This window comes from Oncorhynchus tshawytscha, unplaced genomic scaffold, assembly GCF_018296145.1.
Source record: "Oncorhynchus tshawytscha isolate Ot180627B unplaced genomic scaffold, Otsh_v2.0 Un_contig_8387_pilon_pilon, whole genome shotgun sequence".
In the NCBI taxonomy this organism is placed as follows: Eukaryota; Metazoa; Chordata; class Actinopteri; order Salmoniformes; family Salmonidae; genus Oncorhynchus; species Oncorhynchus tshawytscha.
The window spans coordinates 19,336-42,626 of record NW_024608091.1 but is presented as its reverse complement, the minus strand read 5'-3'; the positions used below and the strand labels follow the sequence as shown (position 1 = coordinate 42,626).

General features: G+C 47.1%; 1 protein-coding gene across 1 annotated transcript; it reads left to right on the top strand.

Annotated features, from left to right (window-relative positions):
• Positions 1-6,612: 6,612 nt before the first annotated feature.
• LOC121843264 (stonustoxin subunit beta-like) lies at positions 6,613-9,365 on the top strand. The gene is made up of 3 exons (XM_042312865.1): positions 6,613-6,664; positions 6,947-6,993; positions 7,482-9,365. Exons 2-3 carry the CDS (start codon positions 6,972-6,974, stop codon positions 8,033-8,035), a joined length of 576 nt encoding a protein of 191 aa, XP_042168799.1. The 5' UTR covers positions 6,613-6,664; positions 6,947-6,971; the 3' UTR covers positions 8,036-9,365.
• The last annotated feature ends 13,926 nt before the right edge of the window (positions 9,366-23,291 follow it).

Sequence of the window (23,291 nt, the reverse complement as noted above, 5' to 3'; positions counted from 1 at the left end):
TGTTGTAGCCTCTGTTATTGGTAATGGTGAGAGGTTAGCATGTTTTGTTGTAGCCTCTGTTATTGGTAATGGTGAGAGGTTAGCATGTTTTGTTGTAGCCTCTGTTATTGGTAATGGTGAGACGTTAGCATGTTTTGTTGTATCCTCTGTTATTTGTAATGGTGAGAGGTTAGCATGTTTTGTTGTATCCTCTGTTATTGGTAATGGTGAGAGGTTAGCATGTTTTGTTGTAGCCTCTGTTATTGGTAATGGTGAGAGGTTAGCATGTTTTGTTGTAGCCTCTGTTATTGGTAATGGTGAGAGGTTAGCATGTTTTGTTGTAGTCTCTGTTATTGGTAATGGTGAGAGGTTAGCATGTTTTGTTGTAGTCTCTGTAACTTTCTCATTCATTATTATTCATGATTGATTTATGATTTGTATTAATTCTGACATCATCAATATTAATTTATGATTGTTTAGAAACATGTTATCTACTCTAGAGCTTTCGGCGCCGGCGCCGACAGAGATGGCCGCCTCGCTTCGCGTTCCTAGGAAACTATGCAGTTTTTTGTTTTCTTACGTGTTATTTCTTACACTAGTACCCCAGGTCATCTTAGGTTTCATTACATACAGCCGAGAAGAACTACTGAATATAAGATCAGCGTCAACTCACCATCAGTACGACCAAGAATATGTTTTTCGCGATGCGGATCCTGTGTTCTGCCTTACAACCAGTGTAACGGAATGGATTACATGCAGCGACCCAAAAAAAACGACTCAGAAAAAAGGGAAACGAAGCGGTCTTCTGGTCAGACTCCGGAGACGGGCACATCGTGCACCACTCCCTAGCATTCTTCTCGCCAATGTCCAGTCTCTTGACAACAAGGTTGATGAAATCCGAGCAAGGGTAGCATTCCAGAGGGACATTAGAGACTGCAACGTTCTCTGCTTCACGGAAGCATGGCTAACCGGAGAGACGCTATCCGAGCGGTGCAGCCAGCGGGTTTCTCCACGCATCGCGCGGACAGAAACGAACATCTTTCTGGTAAGAAGAGGGGCGGGGGCGTATGCCTTATGACTAACGTGACATGGTGTGATGACAGAAACATACAGGAACTCAAATCCTTCTGTTCACCTGATTTAGAATTCCTCACAATCAAATGTAGACCGCATTATCTACCAAGAGAATTCTCTTCGATTATAATCACAGCCGTATATATCCCCCCCCAAGCAGACAAATCGATGGCTCTGAACGAACTTTATTTAACTCTCTGCAAACTGGAAACTATTTATCCGGAGGCTGCATTCATTGTAGCTGGGGATTTTAACAAGGCTAATCTGAAAACAAGACTCCCTAAATTTTATCAGCATATCGATTGCGCAACCAGGGGTGGAAAGACCCTGGATCATTGTTACTCTAACTTCCACGACGCATAAAAGGCCCTGCCCCGCCCCCCTTTCGGAAAAGCTGACCACGACTCCATTTTGTTGATCCCTGCCTACAGACAGAAACTAAAACAAGAAGCTCCCACGCTGAGGTCTGTCCAACGCTGGTCCGACCAAGCTGACTCCACACTCCAAGACTGCTTCCATCACGTGGACTGGGAGATGTTTCGTATTGCGTCAGACAACAACATTGACGAATACGCTGATTCGGTGTGCGAGTTCATTAGAACGTGCGTTGAAGATGTCGTTCCCATAGCAACGATTAAAACATTCCCTAACCAGAAACCTTGGATTGATGGCAGCATTCGTGTGAAACTGAAGGCACGAACCACTGCTTTTAATCAGGGCAAGGTGTCTGGTAACATGACTGAATACAAACAGTGCAGCTATTCCCTCCGCAAGGCTATCAAACAAGCTAAGCGACAGTACAGAGACAAAGTAGAATCTCAATTCAACGGCTGAGACACAAGAGGCATGTGGCAGGGTCTACAGTCAATCACGGACTACAGGAAGAAACCCAGCCCAGTCACGGACCAGGATGTCTTGCTCCCAGGCAGACGAAATAACTTTTTGCCCGCTTTGAGGACAATACAGTGCCACTGACACGGCCTGCAACGAAAACATGCGGTCTCTCCTTCACTGCAGCCGAAGTGAGTAAGACATTTAAACGTGTTAACCCTCGCAAGGCTGCAGGCCCAGACGGCATCCCCAGCCGCGCCCTCAGAGCATGCGCAGACCAGCTGGCCGGTGTGTTTACGGACATATTCAATCAATCCCTATACCAGTCTGCTGTTCCCACATGCTTCAAGAGGGCCACCATTGTTCCTGTTCCCAAGAAAGCTAAGGTAACTGAGCTAAACGACTACCGCCCGTAGCACTCACATCCGTCATCATGAAATGCTTTGAGAGACTAGTCAAGGACCATATCACCTCCACCCTACCTGACACACTTGACCAACTCCAATTTGCTTACCGCCCAAATAGGTCCACAGACGATGCAATCTCAACCACACTGCACACTGCCCTAACCCATCTGGACAAGAGGAATACCTATGTGAGAATGCCGTTCATCGACTACAGCTCGGCATTCAACACCATAGTACCCTCCAAGCTCGTCATCAAGCTCGAGACCCTGGGTCTCGACCCCGCCCTGTGCAACTGGGTTCTGGACTTCCTGACGGGCCGCCCCCAGGTGGTGAGGGTAGGCAACAACATCTCCTCCCCGCTGATCCTCAACACTGGGGCCCCACAAGGGTGCGTTCTGAGCCCTCTCCTGTACTCCCTGTTCACCCACGACTGCGTGGCCATGCACGCCTCCAACTCAATCATCAAGTTTGCGGACGACACAACAGTGGTAGGCTTGATTACCAACAACGACGAGACGGCCTACAGGGAGGAGGTGAGGGCCCTCGGAGTGTGGTGTCAGGAAAATAACCTCACACTCAACGTCAACAAAACTAAGGAGATGATTGTGGACTTCAGGAAACAGCAGAGGGAACACCCCCATCCACATCGATGGAACAGTAGTGGAGAGGGTAGCAAGTTTTAAGTTCCTCGGCATACACATCACAGACAAACTGAATTGGTCCACTCACACAGACAGCATCGTGAGGAAGGCGCAGCAGCGCCTCTTCAACCTCAGGAGGCTGAAGAAATTCGGCTTGTCACCAAAAGCACTCACAAACTTCTACAGATGCACAATCGAGAGCATCCTGGCGGGCTGTATCACCGCCTGGTATGGCAACTGCACCGCCCTCAACGGTAAGGCTCTCCAGAGGGTAGTGAGGTCTGCACAACGCATCACCGGGGGCAAACTACCTGCCCTCCAGGACACCTACACCACCCGATGCTACAGGAAGGCCATAAAGATCATCAAGGACATCAACCACCCGAGCCACTGCCTGTTCACCCCGCTGTCATCCAGAAGGCGAGGTCAGTACAGGTGCATCAAAGCTGGGACCGAGAGACTGAAAAACAGCTTCTATCTCAAGGCCATCAGACTGTTAAACAGCCACCACTAACATTGAGTGGCTACTGCCAACACACTGTCAATGACACTGACTCTACTCCAGCCACTTTAATAATGGGAATTGATGGGAAATGATGTAAATATATCACTAGCCACTTTAAACAATGCTACCTTATATAATGTTACTTACCCTACATTATTCATCTCATATGCATACGTAGATACTGTACTCTATATCATCGACTGCATCCTTATGTAATACATGTATCACTAGCCACTTTAACTATGCCACTTGGTTTACATACTCATCTCATATGTATATACTGTACTCGATATCAGCTACTGTATCTTGCCTATGCTGCTCTGTACCATCACTCATTCATATATCCTTATGTACATATTCTTTATCCCCTTACACTGTGGATAAGACAGTAGTTTGTTTGGAATTGTTAGTTAGATTACTTGTTCGTTATTACTGCATTGTCGGAACTAGAAGCACAAGCATTTCGCTACACTCGCATTAACATCTGCTAACCATGTGTATGTGACAAATAAAATTTGATTTGATTTGATTTGATTAGACAGAAGATTACTCCAGTCATCATCCACCATTTTAATATTGGCCAAAACACAACCCAAAACACAGCCAAAACAAACTGCAAATGCAACTTACGAGGTTAAGACCAAATATTCAACTTTACAGTTTTTTTCGATTGCTAAACGACAGTGGGCACAACTGGAGTCACATGTGCAAAACTCTAACTACAGTCTGCACTACCAACAGTCACCTGAGCTAAACAGTTCACATCACCTGCAAAACTCATTCCAAGCAACACAACTCTTAACACATGGCTCAAAACACGCTCAGTGCAGCCAAACACTATGCACAACCCTCACTGAGATAACACACACTGTCACTCAGAACACACTGAGAGTAAAAACACTAGCATCAAACATCAATACAGACAATACAAACTTTTCATCTTTACAGTTTGAACAATTTCAGTGACTTCATACAAAGTAATATTTTCTTCAAAGAAAAGAGTGACATTCTTTCACATGATTTATTAAAATTTTTAGAACATAACAATTATTTAAGGTAAATGAAAATTAGCAGTTTGCTTCAATAGTCTGTAGTAATTTACGTAATTACAGTAATGAGAAAAAAAAGGTAGAAACTAAAAGTACATACTGTAATTCGAACAAATAATTGAGGGGCTAATCCTGCCTCTCTCTAGCATCAGGCCACAGGTTTTCTTCAACATCACATCTAATGTTTTCTCTTGCCATGCACCTGGGGAAGAACCTTCTGGAGTGCCTTATCCATCCCTGGCAGTCCTCTGGACTCGTGTCCTCACATCCGGCACGCATGGCTTCCAAAAGAGACATTTGGTCATGTGGGTGGTGACCAAACACTTTCCACCTCCAGGCAGAGAAAAACTCCTCTATTGGGTTGAGGAAGGGTGAATATGCAGGCAGGTACAAAACCATAAATCTGTGATGTGCTGCAAACCAATCTGTGACAGCTGCAGAGTGGTGAAAAGCAACATTATCGCAAACTATGACAAAAACTTGGGGGTTTCTTACTGACTCCCCCTGTTCTGCTGGCACTAGCTGAGCATAGAGCTGTTCTAGGAAAGCTATAAGCCTTTCTGTGTTGTATGGGCCAATGAGTGGTGTGTTGAAAAGCAAACCATCATTGGCCATTGCAGCACATGGTGATATTTCCCCCCCTTTGGCCTGGAACCTCCACAGTGGCCCTTTGACCTATAACATTCCTTCCTCTGCGCCGTGTTTTGGCAAGGTTAAATCCAACTTCATCGATAAATACAAATGAATGTGGTCTTTCCAGTGCTTCCACCTCCATTACTCTCTGAAAAACAGTAAGTGCACAGTTTTACTGTAGAAATGCTAGTGTTTTTTTTTACTGTAAATATTTTGTATAGCTGTGTACGTAACCTCAGACGTCTTACCTGGACATATTGGTATCTTTGCTCTTTTACCCGTTCACTGTTTCTCTCGAACGGTACAGTGTATAACTGTTTCATTGTAACTTGGTGTTTCTTTAGGACTCGAGCAATAGTTGTTGTGCTGACAGAATTAACATTTTCAAATATATCATTATCAGCCAGCACTCTATCTTGAATCTCCCGCAGTTTTATTGCATTGTTGACAACAACCATGTCAACAATAGCATTTTCCTGCGCATCTGAAAATATTTTTCCTCTTCCCCCTGTTGGGGGCAGCCTTTGGGTCCTGTTGTAAAAATATATTTTACAGTCAAACTTACTGTAATATATATCTGTGTAAATATTCTATAATTGCAATACAAAATAGATTCCTGTAATGTTTTCATTTACTGTAAGGATGTAACTCTCACCTGTTTGCATGATGGAAAATTCGCATTACAGGTGCCACTGTGGATCTTTGCAGATTGGGTTGCACCCTCAACCCTGCCTCTCTCAATGAGAGACCATGGTTCACGACATGGTCTATAAGTGTAGCCCTTATTTCATCTGAAATAACAGCTCTTTGTCTTCTTTGTCTTCCTCCAAGCATCCGCCCTCTCCCTGCCACCCTTCTCCCTCCACGAACCCATCTTCCTTGTTCCATTTCCAAAATGAGTCTTTCTGAGCTCTACCTACATATACTGTAATATGTGTGTGTGTTCACTAACAAGTCTAAAACAAGACACCTGCTTAGCCTTTCAGCTGAAATTGCAATCAGCAGTGTTTGAAAGGCACAAGGCTGAAATCTATTCCGTTTTGAATGTGTGGTTCACAGTTTTGACAGCAGTGTGTTAGCATTTGAACAAAGTGCTGTAAATCCACAGTGTTGTGCAGGTTGTAGTTAAAGTCATGGGATAAGTGTGTAGAGTTTTGAAAACTGTGTTCAAGCAATGAAAAACGAACTAGAGTTTGGTCCACATGAACTGCTGCTGTGCAGACTGTAGTTAGAGTTTTGCACATGTGACTCCAGTTGTGTCCACTGTCGTTTAGCAATCAAAAAACTGTAATACACAATAAGTACATTTGTCAGAATACTTATGACTTCTTCAAATAGTAGGTGATTTTAATATGATTTGACTCTTTGCAGGCTGTCACGCTGTCTAGTCACAGAGGAAGGCTGTGCTTCTCTGGTCTCAGCTCTGAGGTCAAACCCCTCACACCTGAGAGAGCTGGACCTGAGCTACAATCACCCAGGAGACTCAGGAGTCAGACTGCTCTCTGCTGGACTGGAGGATCCACACTGCAGACTGGAGAAACTCAAGTATGTAGAGGGTTTATGTCAATGTTCATATCAGACATGTTTGACTTCTCAGGCTAGTTAAGACAAACATTCTGACCACCTCTTGGACAAAGTTATATGCTGACTGGGTGTGAGTGTGTGTTCAGGTGTATGTGTGTGTGTGTGTGTTCAGGTGTATGTGTGTGTGTGTGTGTGTGTGTGTGTGTGTGTGTGTGTGTGTGTGTGTGTGTGTGTGTGTGTGTGTGTGTGTATGTGGTGTGTGTATCCCTCAATGACTGTCTGTTCTTCTGCTTACCGCTACAGTGTGGAACATGGTGGAGAGTACACAATGAAACCTGGGCTTAGAAAATGTGAGTGTTGACTGCTGTGAAGAATATGACTAAGAATAAGTCTTAATTCAAGTCAAAGTCAAAGACCACCATCATTACTGACTTGGTCATATTAAATATCAGCTGTAGTTCTACAGAAGCAGAAATCAGGGACACCAAAGTTTACAAAGAGTTGCTTTGACAATGTGTGTGTGTGTGTGTGTGTGTGTGTGTGTGTGTGTGTGTGTGTGTGTCTAGCGTGTGTGTGTGTGTGTGTGTGTGTGTGTGTGTGTGTGTGTGTGTGTGTGTGTGTGTGTGTGTGTGTGTGTGTGTGTGTGAATTAATGGGAATAAGTGTGTTTTATATTACCATACAGTATAACATATGATCATTCAACAAGTCTCAAGTTACCTTAACTTCTCCTTTTGATACCTAGAAACATCTACATTAAATGAATTAGTGAAAAGTGAGTTAACATTCTAATGTGAATGATGATGATTTCTAATATTGTGTCTGGTTTCATCCATCAGATGTCTGTGATCTCACATTGGACCCAAACACAGTATACCGACTCCTCTCTCTGTCTGAGGAGAACAGAAAAGTGACACTGAGGTCAGAGGAGCAGCCGTATCCTGATGACCCAGAGAGATTTGAGAACTATGAACAGGTGCTGTGTAGAGAGGGTCTGACTGGGCGCTGTTACTGGGAGGTAGAGTGGAGTGGGAGAAGGGTTGATATAGGAGTGACATATAAAGGAATCAGCAGGAAAGGAAGGGCTAATGACTTTTGTCTTGGATACAATGACACGTCCTGGACTCTTTTCTGCTATGACAACAGTTACATTGCCATTCACAATAATAATCCCATTGCCATAGACGTCCGCCCCTCCAGCTTCCACAGAGTAGGAGTGTATCTGGACTGGCCAGCCGGCACTTTGTCCTTCTACAGAGTCTCCTCTGACACACTGACCCACCTGTACACATTCACCACCACATTCACTGAGCCCCTCTATCCAGGGTTTAGGGTTTGGTATGAAGACTCCTCAGTGTCCCTGTGTCAAAAACAACATGATGTTTCACTCTAATCAGGGTCATGTTTCGTAAGACACACTGGAGCAGCAATGTAGAATATCTCTCTAGTGTGTAAACCTCTCTATCCAGGGTGTTTGGTATGAATATCTCTCTAGTGTGTAAACCTCTCTATCCAGGGTGTTTGGTATGAATATCTCTCTAGTGTGTAAACCTCTCTATCCAGGGTGTTTGGTATGAATATCTCTCTAGTGTGTAAACCTCTCTATCCAGGGTGTTTGGTATGAATATCTCTCTAGTGTGTAAACCTCTCTATCCAGGGTGTTTGGTATGAATATCTCTCTAGTGTGTAAACACCTCTATCCAGGGTGTTTGGTATGAATATCTCTCTAGTGTGTAAACCTCTCTATCCAGGGTGTTTGGTATGAATATCTCTCTAGTGTGTTAACCTCTCTATCCAGGGTGTTTGGTATGAATATCTCTCTAGTGTGTAAACCTCTCTATCCAGGGTGTTTGGTATGAATATCTCTCTAGTGTGTAAACCTCTCTATCCAGGGTGTTTGGTATGAATATCTCTCTAGTGTGTAAACCTCTCTATCCAGGGTGTTTGGTATGAATATCTCTCTAGTGTGTAAACCTCTCTATCCAGGGTGTTTGGTATGAATATCTCTCTAGAGTGTTAACCTCTCTATCCAGGGTGTTTGGTATGAAAAATGTGTAGTTGCATTACTTTAAATGATAGGTGTGTACAATCGTGTTACTCTGGTTGCATAAATTGTTGTTTTCACATAAATCCGTACGTAATTCACCACGGCTGTCCACATCTCGTGTTACTCTGGTTGTGTAAATGGCTGTTTTCACATAACTCTGTACCTAATTCACCACGGCTGTGCACATCTTGTCTGTTCCGAACAAAGTCTCTCCTCATCCTCTATTCTAAGAACCAACAGTTCTTGGGTCTCGTAAGAGAACACAGAGGATTCTGACTAGTTGGCCACCTCATCCACTAGATATGTGTTGGTTCGACACATTGAGTCAGTTGTGGTGGAACCAGCCATGACTAAGCATTAATAGGTTTACTATATGAGACCTCTGTTGGTTTCTGTATGTCAGAGCTCTTGGCCCAACACTCAAGAGTGTGGGGTCGACCAGCCTCATTATTGCAGGGCTCTCAACGAATCACTTATGGGTGCAGTGATTCAGGGCAGGTGGAGCTGTTATGAGCCCCAAATCTTTACCAACATAAATCAAATCCCACCCAAAAATGGTGGCTTGCTTGTTTTGCATGTTATTTTGGCATTAATATGTGACACATATCAGTTTGCAAACAATGTAATTTTTTATAATATATGTATCATTGAATTAATAAAGCTCTATAGAAACATGGTTGCTTGTTTGATTTCTTGAGTAAGGCAACTCACAAAAAGCAGGTGTTTCAGCCCAGCTCAGTGCTTTTTAGTGGTGGTGGGGCAAGCCAGCAGAAAATACAAGCGTTGCGCCTTGATTGACTCAGTGTTCTGTCACCCATTGGTGAAACTACGTCACCTCCAAGTCTAAGGGGAGACCTCGAGAATTCTAGCCCCTTGGGTGTTGCCATAGAGTTACATTAGAAATGCCCATCCAAGAAGGCTCAAAGTCATTGGCCACAGATAAAATGACGTCAAATCACATATGTACAGTAGCTTTGTTTGGACTGATCATGTCAACATCATACCTTCAGAATCTTAGCTAGCAAGCTAGACAGTCATCATCATGAATCAAGTCAAAATCTACTGGCAAATCATATGATGAGAAATAATAGACAAAACATATCGGTGCCCATCGGCCATTGGACATAAACACAACGAGTTGGAAATAGCAAATTTAACAACTGTTTTCTATGCTGCTGCATAAATATTGTAATATGCCAGGGAGATATGTATACCGTAGCTAAGAAAGTAATACTAAGTGTATGTTGTGTAGTAAGATGTTAGTAGCCCATGTGCCTCACCCTAATAATTCAGTCTTTTTACCCCTCTTAATTTCACCTACTGTTCTGACTTGGTGGTGCACATGTAGCATATAATCTGTTTTAGAGAAATGTAATCATTGAATATTGTAAGAGCTTTCATTGTCTGCTTATATGCCCCCGTTATTTATCCTACTGTTCTGACTTGGTGTGCAGGGAGAACACTGTAAGAACGGCCCACATTGTGAATTCTGTCGCTGTACATTTAAAAAATGCTAAACAAATAATTATAGTGACTACGTCCGTCCTAGCTCGCTCATTAATGTCTTAAGCAAAATGACAGATTGCCTCTTATCCGCTTGTGGTCCCCTTATGCCATAGATTGTACATCTCAATTGTCATTAGAAACCACATTTGTTTAAGCCATATCAGCTATGTTTTTAAAGGCAGTAAATGAGGCTGAATGAACTGTTTCCCTGCCAGACAAGGCTCCGCTGATATCCAGGTATAGTAGTGGTAAGGTGTTGGGTCTCTGCTGATATCCAGGTATAGTAGTGGTAAGGTGTTGGGACTCTGCTGATAGCCAGGTGTAGTAGTGGTAAGGTGTTGGGACTCTGCTGATATCCAGGTGTAGCAGTGGTAAGGTGTTGGGACTCTGCTGATATCCAGGTATAGTAGTGGTAAGGTGTTGGGACTCTGCTGATATCCAGGTATAGCAGTGGTAAGGTGTTGGGACTCTGCTGATAACCAGGTGTAGCAGTGGTAAGGTGTTGGGACTCTGCTGATAACCAGGTGTAGCAGTGGTAAGGTGTTGGGACTCTGCTGATAACCAGGTGTAGCAGTGGTAAGGTGTTGGGACTCTGCTGATAACCAGGTGTAGCAGTGGTAAGGTGTTGGGACTCTGCTGATAACCAGGTGTAGCAGTGGTAAGGTGTTGGGACTCTGCTGATAACCAGGTGTAACAGTGGTAAGGTGTTGGGACTCTGCTGATAACCAGGTGTAGCAGTGGTAAGGTGTTGGGACTCTGCTGATAACCAGGTGTAGCAGTGGTAAGGTGTTGGGACTCTGCTGATAACCAGGTGTAGCAGTGGTAAGGTGTTGGGACTCTGCTGATAACCAGGTGTAGCAGTGGTAAGGTGTTGGGACTCTGCTGATAACCAGGTGTAGCAGTGGTAAGGTGTTGGGACTCTGCTGATAACCAGGTGTAGCAGTGGTAAGGTGTTGGGACTCTGCTGATAACCAGGTGTAGCAGTGGTAAGGTGTTGGGACTCTGCTGATAACCAGGTGTAGCAGTGGTAAGGTGTTGGGACTCTGCTGATAACCAGGTGTAGCAGTGGTAAGGTGTTGGGACTCTGCTGATAACCAGGTGTAGCAGTGGTAAGGTGTTGGGACTCTGCTGATAACCAGGTGTAGCAGTGGTAAGGTGTTGAGACTCTGCTGATAACCAGGTGTAGCAGTGGTAAGGTGTTGGGACTCTGCTGATAACCAGGTGTAGCAGTGGTAAGGTGTTGGGACTCTGCTGATAACCAGGTGTAGCAGTGGTAAGGTGTTGGGACTCTGCTGATAACCAGGTGTAGCAGTGGTAAGGTGTTGGGACTCTGCTGATAACCAGGTGTAGCAGTGGTAAGGTGTTGGGACTCTGCTGATAACCAGGTGTAGCAGTGGTAAGGTGTTGGGACTCTGCTGATAACCAGGTGTAGCAGTGGTAAGGTGTTGGGACTCTGCTGATAGCCAGGTGTAGCAGTGGTAAGGTGTTGGGACTCTGCTGATAACCAGGTGTAGCAGTGGTAAGGTGTTGGGACTCTGCTGATAACCAGGTGTAGCAGTGGTAAGGTGTTGGGACTCTGCTGATAACCAGGTGTAGCAGTGGTAAGGTGTTGGGACTCTGCTGATAACCAGGTGTAGCAGTGGTAAGGTGTTGGGACTCTGCTGATAACCAGGTGTAGCAGTGGTAAGGTGTTGGGACTCTGCTGATAACCAGGTGTAGCAGTGGTAAGGTGTTGGGACTCTGCTGATAACCAGGTGTAGCAGTGGTAAGGTGTTGGGACTCTGCTGATAACCAGGTGTAGCAGTGGTAAGGTGTTGGGACTCTGCTGATAACCAGGTGTAGCAGTGGTAAGGTGTTGGGACTCTGCTGATAACCAGGTGTAGCAGTGGTAAGGTGTTGGGACTCTGCTGATAACCAGGTGTAGCAGTGGTAAGGTGTTGGGACTCTGCTGATAACCAGGTGTAGCAGTGGTAAGGTGTTGGGACTCTGCTGATAACCAGGTGTAGCAGTGGTAAGGTGTTGGGACTCTGCTGATAGCCAGGTGTAGCAGTGGTAAGGTGTTGGGACTCTGCTGATAACCAGGTGTAGCAGTGGTAAGGTGTTGGGACTCTGCTGATAACCAGGTGTAGCAGTGGTAAGGTGTTGGGACTCTGCTGATAACCAGGTGTAGCAGTGGTAAGGTGTTGGGACTCTGCTGATAACCAGGTGTAGCAGTGGTAAGGTGTTGGGACTCTGCTGATAACCAGGTGTAGCAGTGGTAAGGTGTTGGGACTCTGCTGATAACCAGGTGTAGCAGTGGTAAGGTGTTGGGACTCTGCTGATAGCCAGGTGTAGCAGTGGTAAGATGTTGGGACTCTGCTGATAACCAGGTGTAGCAGTGGTAAGGTGTTGGGACTCTGCTGATAACCAGGTGTAGCAGTGGTAAGGTGTTGGGACTCTGCTGATAGCCAGGTGTAGCAGTGGTAAGGTGTTGGGACTCTGCTGATAGCCAGGTGTAGCAGTGGTAAGGTGTTGGGACTCTGCTGATAGCCAGGTGTAGCAGTGGTAAGGTGTTGGGACTCTGCTGATAACCAGGTGTAGCAGTGGTAAGGTGTTGGGACTCTGCTGATAACCAGGTGTAGCAGTGGTAAGGTGTTGGGACTCTGCTGATAACCAGGTGTAGCAGTGGTAAGGTGTTGGGACTCTGCTGATAGCCAGGTGTAGCAGTGGTAAGGTGTTGGGACTCTGCTGATAGCCAGGTGTAGCAGTGGTAAGGTGTTGGGACTCTGCTGATAGCCAGGTGTAGCAGTGGTAAGGTGTTGGGACTCTGCTGATAACCAGGTGTAGCAGTGGTAAGGTGTTGGGACTCTGCTGATAACCAGGTGTAGCAGTGGTAAGGTGTTGGGACTCTGCTGATAGCCAGGTGTAGCAGTGGTAAGGTGTTGGGACTCTGCTGATAGCCAGGTGTAGCAGTGGTAAGGTGTTGGGACTCTGCTGATAGCCAGGTGTAGCAGTGGTAAGGTGTTGGGACTCTGCTGATAACCAGGTGTAGCAGTGGTAAGGTGTTGGGACTCTGCTGATAACCAGGTGTAGCAGTGGTAAGGTGTTGGGACTCTGCTGATAACCAGGTGTAGCAGTGGTAAGGTGTTGGGACTCTGCTGATAGTCAGGTGTAGCAGTGGTAAGGTGTTGGGACTCTGCTGATAACCAGGTGTTGCAGTGGTAAGGTGTTGGGACTCTGCTGATAACCAGGTGTAGCAGTGGTAAGGTGTTGGGACTCTGCTGATAACCAGGTGTAACAGTGGTAAGGTGTTGGGACTCTGCTGATAACCAGGTGTAGCAGTGGTAAGGTGTTGGGACTCTGCTGATAACCAGGTGTAGCAGTGGTAAGGTGTTGGGACTCTGCTGATAACCAGGTGTAGCAGTGGTAAGGTGTTGGGACTCTGCTGATAGCCAGGTGTAGCAGTGGTAAGGTGTTGGGACTCTGCTGATAACCAGGTGTAACAGTGGTAAGGTGTTGGGACTCTGCTGATAGCCAGGTGTAGCAGTGGTAAGGTGTTGGGACTCTGCTGATAACCAGGTGTAGCAGTGGTAAGGTGTTGGGACTCTGCTGATAACCAGGTGTAGCAGTGGTAAGGTGTTGGGACTCTGCTGATAACCAGGTGTAGCAGTGGTAAGGTGTTGGGACTCTGCTGATAACCAGGTGTAGCAGTGGTAAGGTGTTGGGACTCTGCTGATAACCAGGTGTAGCAGTGGTAAGGTGTTGGGACTCTGCTGATAACCAGGTGTAGCAGTGGTAAGGTGTTGGGACTCTGCTGATAACCAGGTGTAGCAGTGGTAAGGTGTTGGGACTCTGCTGATAACCAGGTGTAGCAGTGGTAAGGTGTTGGGACTCTGCTGATAACCAGGTGTAGCAGTGGTAAGGTGTTGGGACTCTGCTGATAACCAGGTGTAGCAGTGGTAAGGTGTTGGGACTCTGCTGATAACCAGGTGTAGCAGTGGTAAGGTGTTGGGACTCTGCTGATAACCAGGTGTAGCAGTGGTAGGTGTTGGGACTCTGCTGATAACCAGGTGTAGCAGTGGTAAGGTGTTGGGACTCTGCTGATAACCAGGTGTAGCAGTGGTAAGGTGTTGGGACTCTGCTGATAACCAGGTGTAGCAGTGGTAAGGTGTTGGGACTCTGCTGATAACCAGGTGTAACAGTGGTAAGGTGTTGGGACTCTGCTGATAACCAGGTGTAGCAGTGGTAAGGTGTTGGGACTCTGCTGATAACCAGGTGTAGCAGTGGTAAGGTGTTGGGACTCTGCTGATAACCAGGTGTAGCAGTGGTAAGGTGTTGGGACTCTGCTGATAACCAGGTGTAGCAGTGGTAAGGTGTTGGGACTCTGCTGATAACCAGGTGTAGCAGTGGTAAGGTGTTGGGTCTCTGCTGATAACCAGGTGTAGCAGTGGTAAGGTGTTGGGACTCTGCTGATAACCAGGTGTAGCAGTGGTAAGGTGTTGGGACTCTGCTGATAACCAGGTGTAGCAGTGGTAAGGTGTTGGGACTCTGCTGATAACCAGGTCTAACAGTGGTAAGGTGTTGGGACTCTGCTGATAACCAGGTGTAGCAGTGGTAAGGTGTTGGGACTCTGCTGATAACCAGGTGTAGCAGTGGTAAGGTGTTGGGACTCTGCTGATAACCAGGTGTAGCAGTGGTAAGGTGTTGGGACTCTGCTGATAACCAGGTGTAGCAGTGGTAAGGTGTTGGGACTCTGCTGATAACCAGGTGTAGCAGTGGTAAGGTGTTGGGACTCTGCTGATAACCAGGTGTAGCAGTGGTAAGGTGTTGGGACTCCGCTGATAGCCAGGTGTAGCAGTGGTAAGGTGTTGGGACTCCGCTGATAGCCAGGTGTAGCAGTGGTAAGGTGTTGGGACTCTGCTGATAGCCAGGTGTAGCAGTGGTAAGGTGTTGGGACTCTGCTGATAGACAGGTGTAGCAGTGGTAAGGTGTTGGGACTCCGCTGATAGACAGGTGTAGCAGTGGTAAGATGTTGGGACTCTGCTGATAACCAGGTGTAGCAGTGGTAAGGTGTTGGGACTCTGCTGATAACCAGGTGTAGCAGTGGTAAGGTGTTGGGACTCTGCTGATAACCAGGTGTAGCAGTGGTACAGGTGTTGGGACTCTGCTGATAGCCAGGTGTAGCAGTGGTAAGGTGTTGGGACTCTGCTGATAACCAGGTGTAGCAGTGGTAAGGTGTTGGGACTCTGCTGATAACCAGGTGTAGCAGTGGTAAGGTGTTGGGGTTGACTAAGGTGTTGCTGATAACCAGGTGTAGCAGTGGTAAGGTGTTGGGACTCTGCTGATAACCAGGTGTAGCAGTGGTAAGGTGTTGGGACTCTGCTGATAACCAGGTGTAGCAGTGGTAAGGTGTTGGGACTCTGCTGATAACCAGGTGTAGCAGTGGTAAGGTGTTGGGACTCTGCTGATAACCAGGTGTAGCAGTGGTAAGGTGTTGGGACTCTGCTGATAACCAGGTGTAGCAGTGGTAAGGTGTTGGGACTCCGCTGATAGCCAGGTGTAGCAGTGGTAAGGTGTTGGGACTCTGCTGATAGCCAGGTGTAGCAGTGGTAAGGTGTTGGGACTCTGCTGATATCCAGGTGTAGCAGTGGTAAGGTGTTGGGACTCTGCTGATAACCAGGTGTAACAGTGGTAAGGTGTTGGGACTCTGCTGATAACCAGGTGTAGCAGTGGTAAGGTGTTGGGACTCTGCTGATAACCAGGTGTAGCAGTGGTAAGGTGTTGGGACTCTGCTGATAACCAGGTGTAGCAGTGGTAAGGTGTTGGGACTCTGCTGATAACCAGGTGTAGCAGTGGTAAGGTGTTCCTGATTCCTGCACCTCCCTCTGTTAGGAGGTAACATGTAACATCATTCGATTTTTCTTGAAGGATGGATGATTTTTTGAAATTAATATTTATAACAAGAAAATATTCAAACACCTGGGAAACAGGTCGGGGAGGCCAACCCTCCTGGAGAGCAGGATGTTCTTCCAGCCCTGTTTTAGACAGATACTTCGCCCAAATGACAAAATATTAAATGTTTGTGTCCGTACCTGAAAGCAGTCTGTGGACAAGCAGACTGAACTCTGCCATCAACCATTAATATGATGATTTCCTGTGCAGAGCCTTGGTGTAGTGGAGACACTTCCTGGTACGTGTCTGATTTCCTGTGCAGAGCCTTGGTGTAGTGGAGACACTTCCTGGTACGTGTCTGATTTCCTGTGCAGAGCCTTGGTGTAGTGGAGACACTTCCTGGTACGTGTCTGATTTCCTGTGCAGAGCCTTGGTGTAGTGGTGACACTACATGTCTGATTTCCTGTGCAGAGCCTCCTGGTATGTGTCTGATTTCCTGTGCAGAGCCTTGGTGTAGTGGAGACACTCCTGGTATGTGTCTGATTTCCTGTTCAGAGCCTTGGTGTCGTGGTGACACTCCTGGTATGTGTCTGATTTCCTGTGCAGAGCCTTGGTGTAGTGGTGACACTCCCTGGTATGTGTCTGATTTCCTGTGCAGAGCCTTGGTGTCGTGGTGACACTCCCTGGTATGTGTCTGATTTCCTGTGCAGAGCCTTGGTGTCGTGGTGACACTCCCTGGTACGTGTTAATATAATGGACAATAATCTGTGGTTCACTTCACGTAACAGAGTTTACCTTAAAATGAGGGAAATTATTACATAAAAATGTATAATTTCCTTCAAATCAACACATTTATCTGACTTCTATTGTTGCCAAGAAATGTGAGCCATAACTTCAACAGCCATTATGTAACTGCATAGTAGGCTACAAACTGACCTTCACATTCATGATATGAGCAGATCACAGGGGCTGTTCCACAACATTAGTCCCTTGTGGGGAGTGAAACTTGTGATTTCACCTCATTTTAACATTATGTCATGAAGAGTTGATGTTCAGTTTAATAAACATGTTTTCCATCTCAAGAGGTTAAATAAATGTCTATGGTGCCTATTAAATGACAAATAAAGTAACATGGTTGACCATAACAGAGTTGACCATAACAGGGTTGACCATAACAGGGTTGACCATAACAGGGTTGACCATAACATGGTTGATCATAACAGGGTTGACCATAACAGGGTCGACCATGACAGGGTCGACCATAACAGGGTTGACCATAACAGGGTCGACCATAACAGGGTCGACCATAACAGGGTTGACCATAACACCATAACAGGGTTGACCGTAACAGGGTCGACCATAACAGGGTTGACCATAACACCATAACAGGGTTGACCATAACACCGTAACAGGGTCGACCGTAACAGGGTCGACCGTAACAGGGTTGACCGTAACAGGGTTGACCATAACAGAGGTCGACCGTAACACCATAACAGGGTTGACCATAACACCATAACAGGGTCGACCGTAACAGGGTTGACCATAACAGGGTCGACCATAACACCATAACAGGGTTGACCATAACAGGGTCGACCGTAACAGGGTCGACCATAACAGGGTTGACCATAACAGGGTTGACCATAACACCATAACAGGGTTGACCGTAACAGGGTTGACCATAACAGGGTCGACCATAACACCATAACAGGGTTGACCATAACACCACAACAGGGTTGACCATAACAGGGTTGACCATAACAGGGTTGACCATAACAGGGTTGACCGTAACAGGGTTGACCGTAACAGGGTTGACCATAACAGGGTTTACCATAACACCATAACAGGGTTGACCGTAACACCATAACAGGGTTGACCATAACACCATAACAGGGTTGACCGTAACAGGGTTGACCATAACAGGGTAATAACAGGGTTGACCGTAACAGGGTTGACATGTTACATCAGCCATAAATCCTGACACCGTGGACGCGTCATTATGCCCAGAAAAACGTAAAAAAATGGTTCCAATGGTTTTTACAACAATTCATTTTTCACACTATGAATTTGACCTACAATTAGAGTTAGTTGTTTGTTTTGCTTACCTTACATTTTGATAGTCGTGTCATTCTCTCTCGGACAAGGTGAGTTTTATCCATACATTCAATTTACCTTAAAAAATGTGCGATGATAATTATTGATAAGTTTCCTTGTCGGAGAGAGTTTGTGCAGTTATCAAAACATCACGCCAGGGTAAGACAACATGAAACACAGACCTCATAAGTAGCTCTAAAATCCCAGATGGAAAAATGAATGGTGAAAAAACAATCGGAACCATTTCCTGGTTTTACTCATCTTTGTTGTTGTTCTTCTTCTTCAACTACCACCACTACTACTATCACTACTACCACCACTATTACTACCACTACCACCACCACGGTGGGGTTTAACAGCAGATGGTGTCCAACGTTATTGTGCAGTACCACCACCTACTGTACTGGAGTGTGGGCTAGAAACAGGGAGAAACTAAATCCTACCTGCCAGCCCAGTTGATCTTCAACTCAAGCACCACAGGCTGATAGGGATCTCTCATCAGACTGAAACTTTACCAGTTGAAAGTTTACATCAATACAATATATTTTTGTATTTCAAGTTTTATTTATTGTAAAATGTAAATATGAAAATGAGGCAAAACCACCTTAAATATACAGATTTACATATTATGAGAATTAGTTTTACAACACATGGGGCGGCAGGGTAGCCTAGTGGTTAGAGCAGGAAGGTTTTTCAACACATGGGGCAGCAGGGTAGCCTAGTGGTTAGAGCAGGAAGGTTTTACAACACATGGGGTGGCAGGGTAGCCTAGTGGTTAGAGCCGGAAGGTTTTTCAACACATGGGGTGGCAGGGTAGCCTAGTGGTTAGAGCCGGAAGGTTTTTCAACACATGGGGCAGCAGGGTAGCCTAGTGGTTAGAGACGGAAGGTTTTACAACACATGGGGTGGCAGGGTAGCCTAGTGGTTAGAGCCGGAAGGTTGTTCAACACATGGGGTGGCAGGGTAGCCTAGTGGTTAGAGCCGGAAGGTTTTACAACACATGGGGTGGCAGGGTAGCCTAATGGTTAGAGCCGGAAGGTTGTTCAACACATGGGGTGGCAGGGTAGCCTAGTGGTTAGAGCCGGAAGGTTTTACAACACATGGGGTGGCAGGGTAGCCTAGTGGTTAGAGACGGAAGGTTTTTCAACACATGGGGCGGCAGGGTAGCCTAGTGGTTAGAGCCGGAAGGTTTTTCAACACATGGGGTGGCAGGGTAGCCTAGTGGTTAGAGCCGGAAGGTTTTACAACACATGGGGCGGCAGGGTAGCCTAGTGGTTAGAGCCGGAAGGTTTTTCACAACATGGGGCAGCAGGGTAGCCTAGTGGTTAGAGACGGAAGGTTTTTCAACACATGGGGTGGCAGGGTAGCCTAGTGGAAGGTTTTTTCAACACATGGGGTGGCAGGGTAGCCTAGTGGAAGGTTTTTTTCAACACATGGGGCGGCAGGGTAGCCTAGTGGAAGGTTTTTCAACACATGGGGTGGCAGGGTAGCATAGTGGTTAGAGCAGGAAGGTTTTTCAACACATGGGGTGGCAGGGTAGCCTAGTGGTTAGAGACGGAAGGTTTTTCAACACATGGGGCGGCAGGGTAGCCTTGTGGTTAGAGCAGGAAGGTTTTACAACACATGGGGTGGCAGGGTAGCCTAGTGGTTAGAGCCGGAAGGTTTTAACACATGGGGCGGCAGGGTAGCCTAGTGGTTAGAGCAGGAAGGTTTTACAACACATGGGGTGGCAGGGTAGCCTAGTGGTTAGAGCAGGAAGGTTTTATGGGGCGGCAGGGTAGCCTAGTGGTTAGAGCAGGAAGGTTTTATAACACATGGGGTGGCAGGGTAGCCTAGTGGTTAGAGCCAGAAGGTTTTTCAACACATGGGGCAGCAGGGTAGCCTAGTGGTTAGAGCCTGGAAGGTTTTACAACACATGGGGCAGCAGGGTAGCCTAGTGGTTAGAGCAGGAAGGTTTTACAACACATGGGGCAGCAGGGTAGCCTAGTGGTTAGAGCAGGAAGGTTTTACAACACATGGGGTGGCAGGGTAGCCTAGTGGTTAGAGCCTGGAAGGTTTTACAACACATGGGGCTGCAGGGTAGCCTAGTGGTTAGAGCCTGAAGGTTTTACAACACATGGGGTGGCAGGGTAGCCTAGTGGTTAGAGCAGGAAGGTTTTACAACACATGGGGCAGCAGGGTAGCCTAGTGGTTAGAGCAGGAAGGTTTTACAACACATGGGGCAGCAGGGTAGCCTAGTGGTTAGAGCAGGAAGGTTTTACAACACATGGGGCAGCAGGGTAGCCTAGTGGTTAGAGCAGGAAGGTTTTACAACACATGGGGCAGCAGGGTAGCCTAGTGGTTAGAGCAGGAAGGTTTTACAACACATGGGGCAGCAGGGTAGCCTAGTGGTTAGAGCAGGAAGGTTTTACAACACATGGGGCAGCAGGGTAGCCTAGTGGTTAGAGCAGGAAGGTTTTACAACACATGGGGCAGCAGGGTAGCCTAGTGGTTAGAGCCTGAAGGTTTTACAACACATGGGGCAGCAGGGTAGCCTAGTGGTTAGAGCCTGAAGGTTTTACAACACATGGGGCGGCAGGGTAGCCTAGTGGTTAGAGCAGGAAGGTTTTGCAACACATGGGGCGGCAGGGTAGCCTAGTGGTTAGAGCAGGAAGGTTTTACAACACATGGGGTGGCAGGGTAGCCTAGTGGTTAGAGCAGGAAGGTTTTACAACACATGGGGCGGCAGGGTAGCCTAGTGGTTAGAGCAGGAAGGTTTTACAACACATGGGGCAGCAGGGTAGCCTAGTGGTTAGAGCAGGAAGGTTTTACAACACATGGGGCAGCAGGGTAGCCTAGTGGTTAGAGCAGGAAGGTTTTACAACACATGGGGTGGCAGGGTAGCCTAGTGGTTAGAGCCGGAAGGTTTTACAACACATGGGGCGGCAGGGTAGCCTAGTGGTTAGAGCCGAAGGTTTTTCAACACATGGGGCAGCAGGGTAGCCTAGTGGTTAGAGCCTGGAAGGTTTTACAACACATGGGGCAGCAGGGTAGCCTAGTGGTTAGAGCCTGGAAGGTTTTACAACACATGGGGCAGCAGGGTAGCCTAGTGGTTAGAGCAGGAAGGTTTTACAACACATGGGGCAGCAGGGTAGCCTAGTGGTTAGAGCAGGAAGGTTTTACAACACATGGGGCTGCAGGGTAGCCTAGTGGTTAGAGCAGGAAGGTTTTACAACACATGGGGTGGCAGGGTAGCCTAGTGGTTAGAGCCTGGAAGGTTTTTCAACACATGGGGCAGCAGGGTAGCCTAGTGGTTAGAGCAGGAAGGTTTTACAACACATGGGGCAGCAGGGTAGCCTAGTGGTTAGAGCCTGGAAGTTTTACAACACATGGGGCAGCAGGGTAGCCTAGTGGTTAGAGCAGGAAGGTTTTACAACACATGGGGCAGGCAGGGTAGCCTAGTGGTTAGAGCCGAAGGTTTTACAACACATGGGGCAGCAGGGTAGCCTAGTGGTTAGAGCAGGAAGGTTTTACAACACATGGGGCAGCAGGGTAGCCTAGTGGTTAGAGCCTGAAGGTTTTACAACACATGGGGCAGCAGGGTAGCCTAGTGGTTAGAGCCGGAAGGTTTTACAACACATGGGGCAGCAGGGTAGCCTAGTGGTTAGAGCCTGAAGGTTTTACAACACATGGGGCAGCAGGGTAGCCTAGTGGTTAGAGCCTGAAGGTTTTACAACACATGGGGTGGCAGGGTAGCCTAGTGGTTAGAGCAGGAAGGTTTTACAACACATGGGGCAGCAGGGTAGCCTAGTGGTTAGAGCAGGAAGGTTTTACAACACATGGGGCAGCAGGGTAGCCTAGTGGTTAGAGCAGGAAGGTTTTACAACACATGGGGCAGCAGGGTAGCCTAGTGGTTAGAGCCTGGAAGGTTTTACAACACATGGGGTGGCAGGGTAGCCTAGTGGTTAGAGCCTGAAGGTTTTACAACACATGGGGCAGCAGGGTAGCCTAGTGGTTAGAGCAGGAAGGTTTTACAACACATGGGGCAGCAGGGTAGCCTAGTGGTTAGAGCCTGAAGGTTTTACAACACATGGGGTGGCAGGGTAGCCTAGTGGTTAGAGCAGGAAGGTTTTACAACACATGGGGCAGCAGGGTAGCCTAGTGGTTAGAGCAGGAAGGTTTTACAACACATGGGGCAGCAGGGTAGCCTAGTGGTTAGAGCCTGAAGGTTTTACAACACATGGGGCAGCAGGGTAGCCTAGTGGTTAGAGCAGGAAGGTTTTACAACACATGGGGTAGCAGGGTAGCCTAGTGGTTAGAGCCTGAAGGTTTTACAACACATGGGGCAGCAGGGTAGCCTAGTGGTTAGAGCAGGAAGGTTTTACAACACATGGGGCAGCAGGGTAGCCTAGTGGTTAGAGCCGGAAGGTTTTACAACACATGGGGCAGCAGGGTAGCCTAGTGGTTAGAGCCTGAAGGTTTTACAACACATGGGGCAGCAGGGTAGCCTAGTGGTTAGAGCAGGAAGGTTTTACAACACATGGGGTGGCAGGGTAGCCTAGTGGTTAGAGCAGGAAGGTTTTACAACACATGGGGCAGCAGGGTAGCCTAGTGGTTAGAGCAGGAAGGTTTTACAACACATGGGGCAGCAGGGTAGCCTAGTGGTTAGAGCAGGAAGGTTTTACAACACATGGGGCTGCAGGGTAGCCTAGTGGTTAGAGCCTGAAGGTTTTACAACACATGGGGTGGCAGGGTAGCCTAGTGGTTAGAGCAGGAAGGTTTTACAACACATGGGGCAGCAGGGTAGCCTAGTGGTTAGAGCAGGAAGGTTTTACAACACATGGGGCAGCAGGGTAGCCTAGTGGTTAGAGCAGGAAGGTTTTACAACACATGGGGCAGCAGGGTAGCCTAGTGGTTAGAGCAGGAAGGTTTTACAACACATGGGGCAGCAGGGTAGCCTAGTGGTTAGAGCAGGAAGGTTTTACAACACATGGGGCAGCAGGGTAGCCTAGTGGTTAGAGCAGGAAGGTTTTACAACACATGGGGCAGCAGGGTAGCCTAGTGGTTAGAGCAGGAAGGTTTTACAACACATGGGGCAGCAGGGTAGCCTAGTGGTTAGAGCAGGAAGATTTTACAACACATGGGGCGGCAGGGT

Bases quoted from the DNA above. Each gene is read 5' to 3' on its own strand.
- LOC121843264 (XM_042312865.1), top strand. From the start codon at position 6,972: ATGAAACCTGGGCTTAGAAAAT. The intron at 6,994-7,481 runs GTGAGTGTTGAC...TTCATCCATCAG, and splicing joins GAAACCTGGGCTTAGAAAAT to ATGTCTGTGATCTCACATTG.